This window comes from Dermochelys coriacea, chromosome 3 (assembly GCF_009764565.3).
Source record: "Dermochelys coriacea isolate rDerCor1 chromosome 3, rDerCor1.pri.v4, whole genome shotgun sequence".
Lineage (NCBI taxonomy): Eukaryota > Metazoa > Chordata > Testudines > Dermochelyidae > Dermochelys > Dermochelys coriacea.
Genome location: NC_050070.1, coordinates 204,158,565 through 204,176,191, shown reverse-complemented (window position 1 = coordinate 204,176,191; position 17,627 = coordinate 204,158,565). Strand labels below are relative to the sequence as shown.

Below are 17,627 nucleotides of genomic sequence, written 5' to 3'. Positions count from 1 at the left end.
TTTAAATTCTCTGGATCTTCGAATCCTGCAATCTGGGTCTTCATCTGTCAGACTGTAAGAAAGTCTGGTGGGTTAACAAGCACTTGGGCATCTTTCAAGATAAATAATTGAAATTAAGAACATTTTAAAATTTCATCACGATCTGCAGTCTGACAGATTTATGAAACTGGACCTGTGTAACTGATGTACCAAGTAACACCACTATGATTTACCACTAAACAGTTGGCTTCAAACCAGTTTAAGTAGCTCATGAAAAAGAAAAATTAACACCTGTTTTTTAAATTCAGATTTATTTATTTATTTTAAATAAAGACAATTTCCAAGTACTGTGCTGTTTGTGGAGGACAAAAGAAATTTAAATACTAGATATGCAAGGCAAGCTGAAAGAAACCCTTTACCTCAAACTACTCAGTGGTGCAGGCCCAAACATTTGCAATTGCTCATGTAATTGATTCTATGCAACCATGACAGCATTTAAAAAGAGTATAATACAAGCTATCAATTTCATTGTCAATTTACAACAAGGGAAAAATAAATATTTGGGGGTTTTTTATTATACATGAACACTTCAGTAAAAAGTTATAGCTGTTGTGTTGTCATGACAGTATCTTAAGAGGTACAAATTGAAGAACATGCATACATATCTAACAGGATTTTCTAAACTATAACTTTGGAATAAATTACAGAGGACAGACATCAGCCAATAGAGGATAAGGATTATCTGAGAAATCAATTTTGAAAGCAAAAAATCACAACTGTTGCAGAATACAAAAGTCAGTGGTCTGTAATATGTAAGATGAACTGTAGATGGTGTAAACCTTATTTGAATATACTTATATATAGGCTCATGGTTTTAGGCAACGAAGATTAAGTGTTTTAGTTCATCCTTGATACCCTCACACTCAACTAGCACCTCAAGGATGCAAGGACCATTGCAAACACCTATAATTTCATGCTTAAAATACCTGAAGCATGCATTTTGTAGAATTTGTGCATTACACACATTTGCTCTTTTAAGATTATTGTGCAACAATAAAGTTCTTAACCAATGAAAAATTTTTGTAGTTATTTGCAACATTGAGGTTTGGCAGGTTTGTGCGGGATTAATTAAAAGCTGTACTTGTGGTTCGCCCTTAACTGCCATATACAAACTTTATGCCATTCATTTGGCTGGTAAAGAAAAAAAATGGCAGCAACCTAAAGGTTCTAACAGAGCGAGAAAAATCAGTTCATGTGCACTGCAGTTTACTTAAAAATACACACACACACACACACACACACACACACACACACACAGAGTATATATACACACACACACACACACTTTAAGATGGCACAAAGGTTTTGTACAATTGGATGCATCAGTGCAAATACATGCATATGAGGTACTAATTGATTCAGGCCAGATCTAATTATGTATAGATTACAATCACTCTCCTAATCTGATGTCAGATTAGTACTGGAATCAAATTTATGACAAAAGAATACATCAGCAGTTTCAATATCACATCACAGTAACCTCTAGAATTTCATCTTTGAAACTACCACACCTCAGATTGCTCATTTTATAAGACATGTTTGCACACTGTTACAGTACTTGGTTTCTATTTTAAGATTTTGAACTTGTCAATTGTGATGATTTAAAACTAGATGTAAAACTGGAATAATTATAACTGGCTTAACATTTTAGCAGAATTTTAAATTCTAGCAAGTACTGTCATGGAATAGGAACATAGTTATTGCTCAAAAAAATGAGGGCATAGATGGCACTGCTCCAATGGTGAAAATTAAATACAGAAAGCAGAATCCTGCCTGGAGTCAGCCTATGCACACTTAAGCATTTGGTAAATTATCTATGCCATTCATTTCCATATGGCTATTATGACATTTACACAGAGGTATGGTGCTAAAGTGGCTAACAGTGGGACATGCACAGAATTTCAGCTCTGGTAATTCTCTCTTTAGACGTTCCAGCTGCTCTACCTGGAATATATTTGGTTGTTCAGGCATCCAGTCATATATCCTGAATAAATGAGGAAAAAAAAGTCTGTAAGAAATGATGTTCTACAGAAATAACGCTTCATAAAACTGTTAAATTTTCATTTTCTCTGCTTAGAGTGAAATTAGGTAGCTAACTCCTCTATAAATTAGTAGATCTGTACTTAACACTTGAAACTTGTCCCTTTAATCCATATTCTGCAATATAAAGTGGTAGTCCTTTATCAGCATGGTTAACAGTTTGAGTAGATATGCTAAAAAGCGAGCAAACTATGACCACTAACATCCACTTATTCTTCTGAAGACAGGACTTTACAGGTGGTGGTGGTGATGGTGATGTATTAATTTATATGGAATATATGAGCCAAGACATTAACATAACCCAATCACTATCCAACATTAAACAGTGTTAAACAAGGTCCAGAGTTTGGTATGCAGAGATTTCAGCTGGCTGTGTACCACTGCAAACACCACCGAAAATCCTTTTAAACCTTTTTATAAAAGATAAAGAGGAAAAACACTGTTATAGCATTTGAAATGAAAGTAGAAAGAATGTTAAAATGAAAACCTATTTTCCTGTTCTTCTCTCTTTAGCCGGAGAGAGTTTTCGCAGGAACTTCCTGCCCCTTGTTTGACAATCCCTTTGAGCAGCAGTTCTCAACCTGGAGTCTGCAACCCCACTGGGGGCTACAAGCCAGTTTCAGGGGGTGCATGAAGCAGGCCAGAGCCCTGAAGGGCTGACATATATTCAAATAGTCCAAATTCAAGTTTGCTGTTGCAAATTATAAAGGGTTTTTTTTAAGGAGCATTGTTCGTGTTTAAATAATCTGCATAGAAATTGCCACTGCATTCTATATTGGTCTAATTAAGACAACTCACTGGCAGCAGTGTGGTAGAAGAGACATGTGTCTGTTCTTCTCCACTATCTCTTGAATGGATCCTAACAGGACAAAACTCTAATGCCCTCAATGGACTTGCATCCTTTCCTATCTCCCAAAAACTCAGCAGTTCATTCCATGCTTCGCTCAGTAGCTCCCAACTTTCATCTTTGCTTTTTCAACTCACTTATTATTTAACCCCCAATATCTTTTTAAGAAGAGTTCTTAGGCATAAGTATAAAATGTTGTACTTTAAAAGTTCAGTTAAAGCTTTGCACTAAAAACTGGTTCAAGTGCCACCAACAATACACACAAACCAACACAAAGGCATATCAGAGTGGTTCTGTGATCAACGTGATGTTCTGTTGTAACTAGATACTGAAGCTCATGCAGTATCTAATTTAAGGGCCCAGCATCAGCCTTAGAAGGTGAAATTTCCTTGATTCACATATAGTTATAGGAGTATTTATACAAGTGTGTTTTAATATTGGGTGAAGTACACAGTTTTTCAAGATCCTAGTACCAATGAATAAGACTAACAGTTTGGCTTTTCATTCCATTAAACATTTCCATCTGCTTTACTAAATATAAATTCATCTACACTAGTTTTGTCAACTGGAATATTTTTTAAAAATAAACATTCAGGTTCAAAATACTCAAATCATTTCATACTGGGCTTTTCATGAGTACCATTTATAATGCATAATAAAGGAGAAAGCTTGTAACCAAGGAAGCATGTAGGAACACAGTAAATTTATTTCAGAGCTCAATCATTTAAGAGTGATTCTTTAATATTTATATTTCAATTGCATCCAGGGGCCCCAATCAGGATTTAAGACCCATCCTGCTAGACTATGTCCATGTCCTCAAAAATCTTACAGTCCAAGGCAAGTAACATGAAAGGACAGTGTGAAAGGGAAAATATCAAATATGCAAGTTTACACACAAACTAAATATAGTATTATTAAATGGCTTAAAAGTGAAGAAACCAGCATGACAGGCAGAAAGTCTTTTTAGGAAATATCTCTATCTAATTTTCTGTCATCATGCTATTTAGGAGCCAAATAGTAATTATACAGTAAACATCTTGTCAGTAGAATTATTACATGTAGATACTATATCTGTATACTTACAATATCCGTCTTTTATTAAACATAGTTAGTTGAACATTAACATTTATTAAACATTAGTTCATCTAATAAAACACTATTTAACTTTAATTTTACAGGAAGGCACTGCTAATTTACATGAACACTTAGGCAATTAAGGCCCCAAGTTTAGAATTTGTATAACAGTTTTACAGAACATATGTTCTTTTTTAAAAATAAGTTATTCCAATGAGTTTGGATTGAACATTCCCCTGTAGTTTATGCAACGCAAATTCTACAGCTTTGCATCAGTGCATGGGAATTAACTACACTGGGCTGCCAATAGTGTCTCATCTATGCTAAAGCTTCCATTTTTTTTTAAGTACACATGACAATAGTGAGAAATTAAGAAAATACTGTTAGGTGGGTGAGGCCCAAGCTGTAAGTTATTTAAAACAATTATGTATTAAAACTAAATACTGGAAATGTTTTTCATTAATGGTTTTAATTGCAATTAAAGTTTGTTAGATTGGATGCAACTATTCCACTGTGTTGCATTGCAGTTTTGTGCTAGAATGTGAGAGCCAGAAAATAAAACTTCAGTTTCAACAGCTTTATCAAAGTGAAAAAAAAAATAAAATGGTAAAAAGTATTTTTTAAATTTAGGTTTAATATATACTTTCATACAGAAATCTGTTAAATTATTTTTATTAGCAAATTCTCTAACTTTTTAGCTATTAGTCACTTAATTTTCTGTGCCTCTGGTTTCCCAGCTAGACCCCAGTTCTTTCTGGAGTATATAAATACTTCTGTCCTCAGCACCCCTCTTTACTGTAGAGTCTCAGCACCTTGAAAACATTAATGAATCTTCAACATCCCTGTAAAATAGGCAAGTGCTATCCTCTTTTCACAGCTGGGAAACAAGAGGCACAGAAAGTTAAGCAAGTTGCCCAATGTCACAAGTTTGAAAGGAAAGAAAGATGGTTTTGTGGTTGCATACTAGACTGGGACTCAAGAAATCTGGATTCACTTTCTGGTCCTCCCTCAGTCAGCAGATCCATTCCTAAGGGAATCCTCTCTATTACGCCACCAGCTATAACTTTTGTTCCTCCATGTTCTGTAGCTACCTTTTAGCATGTTCAAGAAAGAATTACTATACAGCATTTCTCAGAGTAGCAGCCGTGTTAGTCTGTATTCGCAAAAAGAAAAAGGAGTACTTGTGGCAACTTGGAGACTAAAATTTATTTGAGCATAAGCACCTGCACATCTACCAAAGATATATGCCAGCAATGCCCCTCTGCCATGTACAATGGCCAAACTGGACAGTCTATGTAAAAGAATAAATGGACACAAATCAGACTTCAAGAATTATAACATTCAAAAACCAGTCGGAGAACACTTCAATCTCTTTGGTCACTCGATTACACACTGAAAAGTGGCAATTCAACAAAAAAAACTTCAAAAAATAGACTCCGAGAGACTGTTGAATTGGAATTAATTTGCAAACTGCACTACAATCAATTTAGGCTTGAATAAAGACTGGGAGTGGATGGGTCATTTCACAAAGTAAAATTATTTCCCCATGTTTCTCCCCCCAGCTGTTCCTTAGATGTTCTTGTCAACTGCTGGAAATGGCCCACCTTGATCATCATTACAAAAAGTTCCCCTCCCCCCGCTGGTAATAGCTCACCTTACCTGATCACTCTCCTTACAGTGTGTATGGTAACACCCATTGTTTCATGTTTTCTGTATATATAAATCTCCCCACTGTATTTTCCACTGAATGCATCCGATGAAGTGAGCTGTAGCTCACGAAAGCTTATGCTCAAATAAATTTGTTAGTCTCTAAAGTGCCACAAGTCCTCTTTTTGTAGAATCAAAATGGTCAGTCAATGAGACACAAGGTGGGTGAGGTAATATCTTTCACAGGACCAACTTCTGTTGGTGAGAGAGAAGTTTTTGAGCTTAACCAGAGCTCTTCCTTACTAACTGGTCCACCAAACCATATTATAGGTGTGCGGGATGGTGTGCGCGCTCCAGGAAGCTATATGCAAGCCTCTCCTCTTACATCTTATTATTTCCTTACTTTAAAGGAGATGGAGCATTCTACTGCAGAGTTGGAGAAGAGATGTTGTGACACTTTGGGGTTCAACCCAGACCAGTAAAGAGGTTGTGTCACTGTGTGCCCTATAGCCCTGGGTGTCTGGGTTGTGCAGCCATGGTTCAGAGCCCTGACACCACCAACATGCTCACAGCACAGATTTTTGAACTGCATTGTCATCAGTAGTTCAATAACATTCAGCTTTGAGACACTCAGATTCCTCTACAAAGGAATTCTACCTTTTCCTTTTTCATTACTGTCTAGCAGAGAAAAGCATCTAGATAAAGAACTAGCTACAAAACTCAATCTAGACTAAAAATTATGTATTTCGAGATTGTGGTTTGCATAGCTACTTTTGGGCCAGGAGACTGCAGTCACCTGCCAATCTCAAACAGGCAATTTAGAAAATCCAATAGGTTTAAATTTCAAATATAGACATTTCACAATAAGACTTAAAACAATATTTTGTAAAGAATAAAGTCATCTGTGGCCCCATCTGGAAGTCCATTACAAGTGTCACGTTAATTCCTGATCTATGGGAGAGATCCATGTGTGATACTGTGACAGGGAGGAGGAGCTACAGCTCTGCTACTTTAGGGGAAAGCTGGTCTCCTTTAACTAGAAACTTACTTCAGTGGTCTGTCTCACCTCCTGTTGCTGCCAGGTACCACCTGTACCTAGAAGCAACAGAAGCAGGCAACCTGAATATGAGAAGGCTGGTAATAAACAGGAGGTTCTGTACCAACTTTTCAGGAAGGATCTTCTGTAGTTGAGAGAATGGCAGGGAGATGTAATCAGAGCCAACTTAACTCATGTCACTAACGTAAGAACTCTAAGAACATGTATATGTGTAGGATAGGAAGAATATATTGGAGGAGAAACAGGAAATAAGTTTACTTGGCTCTCCGTCCATCATTTTATTACCTCAAGAAGAATAGGCATCAACGTTCTAAATGCCTGATTTACTATATATTATTTCCCCTCATCGAACTTAGGCTACTAGCTCAAGTTTTTCAGAATCTACTGTCTCTCCTATAGTTTTACACACCTCAACCGTGTCCCTTAATCTCTTTTCTACTCTATTACAATGCCCTCTTTTCTGTACTCTTCTGAATGTTTTCCAATTCTTCAATATCCTTCCTACAATAATTAAGTGCCCAAATTACAACATTGCATGTCCTATTGCTAGCCATTTGCAGAGCACCATAAACATCTCTTCTGATTTGTGTTTCATTGGTCCATCAATGTGCACAAAAGTTGGCTTTCAACTGCAGAGGGACACTGAACAAATTGTTTTAAATCTCAACCATTACCAACTGCAGATCCTTTTCCAGACCACTGACCTGCAGGTTTAACTATTACTAAGAACTTCAAAATTATACTTGGAATATATAGACGACGTGTGACGCTGTATGGTATATTGGTGACCATTTATAATATTATCGATACCAATATTACAAAATTGAAATGAGTCTTATACCAGATATGCCATGTAAGGTATCAGTGGAAAAAGGTATGATTTGCTAAAATATGACAAGCTTGTTTATACATATATGTATCATCTTTATATCATATTATAAGTGTGGTATATTGATCTCTCAAACTCGTGCTGTATATCTGGTTGACACCTCAAGACAGACTGGCATCAGCACTACCCAGCCTGCTTGATGGCCCAAAGGCAATCAGCTGTACAATGAAGCCATTAAAACAAGCCAGGGCTATGCCTATGAGTCAACATGACATGTACAGGGACATACCTATGGACAGAGGACTCCAAATACTTTTCCATGTCCAAGTGCCGGGAGCTTGTGTTTGGGACAAAGGATATACAAGCCACATGGCAGAGAATATAAAAAGGCAACTGTATGACCCCATTTTGTCTTCAAACCTCCTTCTCACCTCTGGAGTAACTGCTCTATAAAACGAAGATTTGAACGCGGGACTGATAGACCCATCCAAGCTTTGGATGCATTCCAGAGGGACTTTACAAGCCTGCAAACTCACCAATGCTGCTAAGAACCTAAGATATGGACTCTGAAGTCATATGTATCTGATTGCTTTGACCATTTAACAACTCTTCTTAATCTTTTCTTTTAAACCTTTGGGTTTTAGATACTAAAGGATTGGCAGAGTGGTATTTTGGGTAAGATCCAAACTAGTATTGACCTGGTAATGTGCCTGGGCCTTTGGGGTTCAGAACAACAGTTTGTATAGTGAATAGTGTTTTAAGTAACATCTCACTTTACTGGAACTATCTGCTGATTGGGAGCCAGAGACTGGAATGCAATAAAGGGGCATGTGTGATTTCTTTTCCCCCCAGCTTCTTAATAACCAGTGTGGGGGACAAGGAGTACAGTTTGTGACTGGTTGGTGAATCTAACTACACAGTGTTAACCAACAGATTCTCCCAAAACTGGTCTCCTTTTTGCAGACTACGCTGCCCTGGGCATTTTCAGGGTGGACTACCCTAGGCACCTCGGGTCACAATATGCATGTTGTTCTAGGATCTAGCTTAGTCATTCACCGTCAGGCTGGGTGCACTGCAAAAGGTAACGTAATCAATCAGTTTCTAAAGAATAGAAAGAACGTCTTATCACTCTACCTAGAACAGGGGTGGGCAAACTTTTTGGCCCGAGGGCCACATCTAGGTATGGAAATTGTATGGTGAGCCATGAATGCTCACGAAATTGGGGGTTGGGGTGTGGGCTCTGGGTGGGGGCCAGAAATAAGGAGTTCAGGATATAGGAGGCGGCTCCGGGCTGGGGATGAGGGGGCTGTAGGAGGGTACTCCAGGCTGGGACTGAGGGGTTCAGAGGGTGGGAGGGGGATCAGGGCTGGGGGTTGGGGTGCAGGCTCTGGGTGGCGCTTACCTCAACCAGCTCCCAGAAGCTGTGGGATGTCCCCACTCTGACTCCTATGTGGAAGGACGGCTAGGTGGCTCTGTGTGCTGTCCTGTCCGCAGGTGCCACCCGTGCAGCTCCCACTGGCTGTGGTTCCTGGCCAATGGGAGTTGTGGGGTGGCGTTTGGGGCGAGGACAGTGTGTGGTGCCCCTTGGCTGCCCCTATACGTAGGAGCTAGAGGAGGGACATGCCACGTCACTGCTTCTGGGAGCTGTGCAGAGCAGGACAAGCCCTAGACCCCACTCCCCGGTGGGAGCTCTAGGGCCTGAGTACAATGTCTGGAGGGCTGGAAGTGGCCCCTGGGCCATAGTTTGCCCACCCCGACCTAGAATCTTCTAAAATTGAGGAGTAGAGGTTATTGGCTTGAGAGAACTATGTCTAGCTCCTCTTGATGACAAGAGCAGTACTGATTACACACGAACGTACAGTTTTCAAAGTCAATTTTGCTAAACAGAATAATGTCTGAAATATTTAAAAAATACGTATTACACTTAATGTCTTCAACAAATATAGAAAACAGAAGTTTTCAGTTAAGCAAATTTTCCCACATCTTGTATACAAAGTTTAAAAACCAAACAACAAAAATGCCAGTTACATGTTACAGTATGTCTACACGGCCTACATTACAGCGCGGCTGCGGCAGCCCTGTGACGTGGGCAGTGTAGTCACACTTTATCACCAGCGGGGAGAGCTCTCCCAGTGATAAAAAAAAATAACCCCCCGAACGAGCGGTGGTAGCTTTATCACCAGGAGCACGGCTCTCAGCAACAAAGCGGTATCTATACTGGAGCTTTTCAAGTGCTAAAACTTTTGTCGCTCAGGGGAGGGTTTTTTCACACCCCTGAACGACTAAAGTTTTAGCACTGAAAGTGGCTGTGTAGACGCAGCCTTAGATTTGTAAACTAGTTCTCTCTTTTAGGAATCAAATGCAAGGCCCCTCTAACTGGCCATCCATGTACTCGCAGCATTCTCCTACGGAAGGAAGGGTCACCTATGTTCACATATGCAACTGAGACAGTATGTGTGAATTTTAGGACGACTGTCTCTTGAACTCGGGTTTACAGAAATGTGCAGAGCAGGATATTCTAACACCCACTCAAATCAGGCCAAAATCCAAGTGAAATCAACACAGGATCAGAACAGAACAAACATTTCATATGCTCACTTTAGGTATTGTAATTTTAAAGGAATATTTGAAGAAATAAATACCTGTCATATATTAGCCCATTAATGCCATATTCTCTCAACTTCTTCCTGTTATCTGGGTCATTTGCATCATCACCCCAACAGAAAATAACTAAACTTTTAGATTTGGCCTCCTGAATATATGATGGGTTCTTAAGTAGGTCTTCAGCGTGCACATTAATTCCCTGTAAAGTTATAAAAAACACTTAAGAAAATGCAAATATAATCTAGACTAAATACTCTTAAAAGTCAGCTTTTCTAGCTTTTGATCACTGAAGTGTTTCACAATTTTTAGACAACTAAAAGAAAAAAAAAAATCTTATGAACTCCAGGAATTAAATGCATTTTTAAAGACTTGCTTCTTTAACTGTTCAATATTCAAGAGGACTGAAGTGCATTCTTAGTACTTTGAAGCAATGAAAATACATTACTTTAACATGTTTTCTAAATGTTTACATATTCTTTTAAGTTTGCTTGTCACCTTATTCTGCTTCTGTATTTTAAAAATCAGTTTATCAGCAATTATGGAATGTAGCAATAAGTTAGTTTCACTTCACAGAGTAACAAGAGCATGACAACTTACCAGCAAGTTTTCAAACTGGGCAAAGCTCATGGCAATAGGAGTTGTACGAGACCTGAGATCCATAAGTTCTGGATAAATATCAGATTTTCCTTGTGTCAGAAACAACACAGGATACTTATTTTGCTTTTGCCGAACCCTGTAAAAGGAGTATAAAAATACAATTGCAAAGAGAAACACTACTGAAAAGTTTCCCTCACACAGATGAGAATATAAAAGCAGTCACCATTCCCAAACTGTATTGACATGTAATATGCAAAGTATTAATCAAACATTAAGCAGTTTTGTGGATGCACACCAGTCAATTGGATATGACTAAAAAGTTAACATAATGCAGTAACCTTTACTATATTTTAGAGAAAGACAAGGCAAATGTGAAAAAGAATTTCTCCATTTTCTCATAACAAGAAAATTTTTGTCCCCTTTCTTCCTAAGGGAAAGGGACATGACTGCACTGGATTTTAATTCCAGAAAGATAGTTTAGCATAGTGATGTCTCCCTTTTCTGCATAGTAACGTGCACATTTTCACTACAAATGACAAGTTCAGTCTCCTGGTTGGAAGGGAATACTTTTACTTACTGGATATTCATTTAATCCTTTCCAGATGCAACTGGTAAACACTACAGTTTTGCCTCAATGTGTCCCTTTCACACTTTAGAGATTTACGTATTTCATCTATCTAAAGTAAGCTAGGGTATGTTCCCCCTTGCCCAAAGTTTTCCATATATAAAATTCTAGAAGTGGGTAGCCTTCTATCATTTTTCCCCCCCTTTACAAAACACATAATAGCAAACTTCAAACAGTCTCAAGCCACCTTGGCCATTTTAAAGTTGGTTCACCAGCATAGCTATGAAATAGCAAAAGGCGAAAGTAATATTCCGGGTATGGTGATTCATCACCTTTGACTCCACCTTCACTTACTCTTCACCTTTCATTGCCCCCCCCAACCAGCCCCTTTACACCCTTCTTCCACTCTTTTTCCCAGGCTGTCCCTTATGTTTGGAAGTCCTCTTATTGTCAAGTACCGGTCTTCTTTCAAATCTCTGCTTTAAAGGATTTGTTCTACACAGTCTTTCAATAAGGAATTCTGCAGCATTTCCATACAAAAGACTGGTGTAGTGTGTCAATAAGTTCCCTTATTCAGGGTCTGTCTCTTTTGTTCAGCACCCAGAAAACCAACATAAGATGTGCCACAACAGAAAGCCAATTAGTTTTTCTAGAAAGCCAATATTAAACTACATAAATACAGTTATTGAAGAACTTTCATGTTTGTTTTTTTTTAAATCAGATTTGTTGAAAATTGTCAATAGAGAATTCTATGATTATATATGTATATTTAATTTGCATATACTAAACTGCCAAATAAAAAACAGTATGCCCGGTTCTAAAACGGTCACCTATTGTGACAAGAATTGGCTGTTACCAAGTAAGTGTACTGTCTTGGCATTTGTTTGAACAGCAGCATATGGACACTGACATTACTCAACACTGTCCTGTAACTGAAGAGACATTACTGCAAAAAGAAAGTCAGGGCCAGATAACCGCTCTACTGTGAAGAAGAGCATTTCAAACAAACAGGTATTTTCTTGTTCTGAGACACTAAATATTTTATCCTCCAGCTGAGAGGAAGGAACAGTTTGACACATACTGGAACAGCCAGGAAACTGAAGCCAGATGGAAAGTGAGACCCCAGGATAAAGTCTGCTCTTTTCCCTACTGTTTTAAGAAAATAAATATTTACTTAGACAATTTGTTATTCGCTATTTTTTCCAATGCCTTTTCTCTTAATATGTTGCTGACTGTTTTCCTATTGTATTTTTGGGCATGGGTCAGATGGATGAAAGGTCTAAGTCCAGGTACTAAACTTAAGCGTGTTGGCATTCAAACTAAAGTCACAAAAATAACTTAATGATTTTTCCATTGTGCACTAACACCTAAAGTGGAATCTATTGAGTCAAAAATGGTTTAAAGTTGAGTTGTAACTTACATTGTGCAAATGTCTGCATCAAATGAAGAAAATATAATTCTCCTTCTTCCAGCATTTTCTAGAGTAGTTTTTAGAATGATATCCAAGAAGAGGTTCATATCAAAATAGGTTGACAGGTTGCCATCCCATTTCCCATCCTATAAAAACCAGGAACAAGTAGTTAACTAAATCAATGACTACACTAATTATTTCAAATGACAGGAGTCCATTATTTAAGTTGAACGAAAAAAGAATCCATCTTGTCAATATGAATAAAAAAATAGCACTCTTCTCCAGTCTACCAAGTGCTGTTTGCAACACTATAGAGCTGGCTTTCAACAAAATTGTTCAGAAATATGCAGCTTTTAAATCAGTGTTGCAAGTTTTACAACTTTAAATGTTTTTTTCAAGATTCATTAAAACAACTCACTTTATTCCTAGGGACATCAACTATTCATGAAGTCTATTAAAATTAAAAGATCATTTCCATAATAAAATCATTTAAATATGGATTATGTTAAAAACAAAACCAAAAATATTAAAAAGCCTAATGAATAAAGGGCAACTAAACAGATGTTTTGTACAGCCATCTGTAAGAATATAAATGTTGTAGCAATATTTAATTATATAAATAACTCAGGAATATTTTCATCTTTAGAAGATGATTGCCTACAAGAAACAGTCAATTCTGCATTATGATCCCAATACAAACAAACACTTATGCATGTGCTTAAAGGGAAGTACGTGTCTGTTTATTTACAGGTTCAGTGCCTTTGATTTTCTAGTTCTAAAGCTAGTAGGATACAATGTCAGTGAAACAACAACACTGCCTTTTACTGTTCAAAAGAAAAAAAAAAAAAAGAGGCTAATTACTATTTTACTGTTTTCATTTAAATCAGTTGTTTAAGTCTGGGTCACATGCAAACTGACATATCAAGATATGCATGGTAGTCTGCAAAGTAACACAAGGCATCAAAACAAGGAACATTATAAATTGCTTACTCTTTGTTGGCAGATCCATTTTATTTCTATGTTAAACCCGACATCTTCAGGAAGGGATTCCAGAACCTGCATACAATAGTTTTTATAAAAAAGGTACCAAATCACATGATGCTCATTAAGTACTATTGGTAAGGATAAATACAGGACAAAAAATGCTGAATCACCACCCAGCAAGGGCCAAAAATACAGCATATACATATATGATTCTTTAACACTTAAAGGCATATTACCCCTTTTCTACTCTGGTCCAAAGTGAGTCAATGGAATAATGAGAAAAGCCTTCAGGAATTAGTTACACCATTATCTGCAACCAATTTCTTATGTACTAACACTTTATTTGTAAATTGTAAATAACTGTACATCTCACTTAGTGCATACATTTTCTGTCTGCTACTTATTATATATGTTTTTGTTTTATATAAAAAACAATTGCTCTGATACATGAAAAAAGGCACCATTTCCCTGGTTAATAACCAAAAACTATCTGGCACAGCAGACAAGATTCCCTTGTCTAGGCCAGTTTGCTATCCATTTGTTCATATTTACCTCTCAGACAAAAGATAAAAGATTTAACGACTTTCATTTGGATTTGGGAGAATAGTACCAAGCAATTGCTGTAAGGGGCAAACAGAAGCACAATTCAAGAGAAAAAAAAAAAGTTTCAAGCATCATCACAGACCAAGTCTGGTAAAACAGTTTCTGAAGAAAAAGCCTACTCAAAAATACAAACTTTGGCAAAAAGATTAGTTATTAATAAAATATACTGGAACTGTACTCACTCAGTGTTATGTTTGGCTGTGCTAAGTAGCTGAAGCTAAATGGTGAAGGAATGCAATTCTAAAGCTAAAGTTTTGAAGAGTGGCCACCAATTGTGGATGCCCCAAATTTGGGGCCCAATTTCACCCCCCACCCCCAGAGGTATGATTTTCAGAGATGTTAAGCACCTGCAGGTCCAAAAAACTTCTACAGTTATGGATGAACAGGATTTCTGAAAAGCAGGCCCTAGGTGCGAAGCTGGGCACCTAAAAACTGAGCCATCCATAATTAGTGGCCACTTCTGAAAGTTCTGGTCTATAGCCTTCTTTTACTGCCACTACACCCATTTTCTTTGGCTTTAATGCACTGCTGCCGGTAAAAACTTCTTGTCAAGTGCTGAGAAGAAGTATTTCATTAGCCACCGGTGAGCTCCTATTGCAGAAAAATCAGGATGATTCAGGAACAGGAAAGAAATGGAAAAAAATTCTTTCAGATCATCTTTTTTGGCTTTTCCTCAAAATTGAAGTAGTAGATCAAAAGAGGTCCCATTTATAAGTCATGTTGGAAACTGCAGGGGCTTTGAATGTGGCTGATATATTTACAATGCCTATATAACCTACATTGGTTACTTACTAAAGACAAAAAGAAAAGGAGTACTTGTGGCACCTTAGAGACTAACAAATTTATTTGAGCATAAGCTTTCGTGAGCTAGAGCTCACTTCATCAGATGCATTTTGAAGTGAGCTTTTCTTTTTGCGGATACAGACTAACACAGCTGCTACTCTGAAACCTTACTAAAGACAATTATAGCATTTCAGTGCCCCGAACTCATGTGCATATAGACAGTCAAAAATAAGCTCCATTTTGAACCCTTTCCTTGTCCTGTGACAAAAACCTTTGAAAGTTTTTTTTCTAGACTCCACTTCTACGTTAAGCATACAAGAACCCAAACTTGTTTATAAATATTTTCAAATTTCCATTTGCCTAGCATTACATTGCTCTACATTGTCTAGTTCTATACTGACTGCTGCTTACCGTCTGGAGAGACGGAAATGGTTGGTTCTCAGAAACAGGGCTTTCCTCCCCTTTAAGGGATGCTGAAATTAAATAAAAAAATATTTAAAAAAGGTGAATAGCAATATTGCCAACCCCCAAATTAGGAGACTGTCTTCAAAATCATAAGATTTTAAAAAAGATTAACTTTTTTTTTGAAGTTTGTCTGTTTATTTAACTCCTCCCATCCCACATCCAATGTGTGCGCCTTGAGTTGGCAACTCAAACATATAGTGAGTAAGGTGATTTTGGCCCATGCTGCATGAGTTCTTCCTCGAGTACACAACTGAGATGGGTCCCCCATTGTGTTATGGTCTGTATAAACATAGTAAGAAAGTCATTCCCTGAAGAGTTTACAATTTAGTGCAAAGACTGACAGGGAGCTGCAAGTTGAACTCAGAGGCTACCAGACTTCCTTTAAATGGGTAAGCCTTTTAATCCCTGCTGAGCTGGATTTCATACTGGTGACCTACAGTTGAAAGGCTCTACAGCTTATTAGCAATGTCTTGAGACATACAGAGCACATCTACACTGCAATAAAAACATCTATAGCTGACCTGTGTCAGCTGACTCAGGCTGCAGGGCTATAAAATTGCCATGTGGACATCCAGGCTCACGCTGGAGCCTGGGCTCTGGGACTCCATGAGGGGGAAAGGTTCACAGACCCCAGGCTCCAATCCAAGCCTGGATGTCTACACTGCCATTTTGTAGCCCTGCAGCCCTAGCCCCACAAGCCCGAGTCAGCTGACATGGGCCAGCCACGGGTGTTTTACTGTAGTGTAGACATATCCACAGTTCCCTATAAGTGCTAATATTATACTTTGAGAATTAAGCTTGTTTTCTAGAAGTTCTGACCTTTTTGGAAATTACACAGATATTATCTTCCACTTAGGAAGCACAGACAGTCTCCCACACATTACTCTCAGACTCAAATACCTCTATAGGCAGTCTTAATCTCACATGCTGTTCTTAAAGGGACAATTCCCATTAACTAAAGTACAAGCACAAAATAAATGCAACAATAAGTATTAATACCACATGTAATGTCACTTCTAAATGCAACATTTGCAATATAAAACCATTCCAACTCTTACTTCAGAGTTCTACACCAACTTTTATTCATAGATATATTTTATATTTATATTTATTATTTTCATTCCCACATGGGACATTGTCAGCAGAGTTTAAACATTCTGTTCTACAGCACAGATCTCATCTACTTCTGCTAGGGTAATTGGTAAAAGAAAAAGCATGCTGTTATCCTCAATAGGAGCCTGTCCATACAGGGAGACATCATAGACACAATGCCAGTGGATTACGCTAGCATTTGAGAAACAGCCTAACACTGGGCATCAGGGTTCTTGGTTTCTTCCTCTGGTTACAGACAGCATAGCTAAATACAACAATACCCCCGTATGTTGTCTTTGGAGAATGAGCCAGAGACCTCTGGATGTAAAAGCACAAGCCTTCACCAGATTTAACATGGAAACCATAACAAGAGTCGTAAGCTGCTGTGTGTGGTCTGGTTGCTAAAGGGTGACAGAGCCACACTGTGTTAGCATGGGTTACAGAAGCACCTAATTTTCCACGTTCCTTCTGGCAAACAGTCTCAAAGTGGGCAAGATTTGGCATTGTTATATTAGACACCTAGATTAGATTCCCAGCTCTGACTAAAATGACCTTATATACGTTCTCCATTATCTTGTGAAATGGATGAACGATACTTAACCCCTTCGCCAAGGCAACTGTATGAGACCTTGGCTCATAACTGTGAAGGGTACAGAAATATTAAAGAGCTGAAACTAAAACTCATGGTCTCTTGGGCTTGCAGTTCAGTGCACCTTCCTCAAGACTACAGTGTACTATGTGGGGAGCTCACTCTGATTTTGCTTTCCCCAAATTATATAATGGAGGGAGCTTTCAACATCATCATTGCAATAAATCATGTTATTTTCAATAAATTCCAGTTGGCAACACTGCAAATTGCCAACACCTTCTGCTGGAAGACATGTATCCAATAAGAACTAGATACAAAAGAATACTATATCAAAATTAAGCTAGTCAATGCATTCTATACATGAAAGTGGCAGTCAAAAGTTCAGTTGCACAATACTTTAA

General features: G+C 37.9%; 1 protein-coding gene across 4 annotated transcripts in view; it reads right to left on the bottom strand.

Moving 5' to 3' along the window:
• Positions 1 to 273: 273 nt before the first annotated feature.
• GPCPD1 (glycerophosphocholine phosphodiesterase 1) overlaps positions 274 to 17,627 on the bottom strand; it is a 74,257-nt gene continuing 56,903 nt past the window's right edge. For all 4 annotated transcript variants that reach the window (XM_043512131.1, XM_038394146.2, XM_043512133.1 and 1 more), the window contains exons 15-20: positions 15,492 to 15,553; positions 13,701 to 13,766; positions 12,720 to 12,856; positions 10,735 to 10,870; positions 10,176 to 10,336; positions 274 to 2,023 (exon numbers count right to left, since the gene is read on the bottom strand). In XM_043512131.1, the coding sequence (XP_043368066.1) occupies positions 1,834 to 2,023; positions 10,176 to 10,336; positions 10,735 to 10,870; positions 12,720 to 12,856; positions 13,701 to 13,766; positions 15,492 to 15,553 (752 nt within the window). In that variant the 3' untranslated portion in view covers positions 274 to 1,833. The remainder of the gene's footprint in view (positions 2,024 to 10,175; positions 10,337 to 10,734; positions 10,871 to 12,719; positions 12,857 to 13,700; positions 13,767 to 15,491; positions 15,554 to 17,627) is intronic.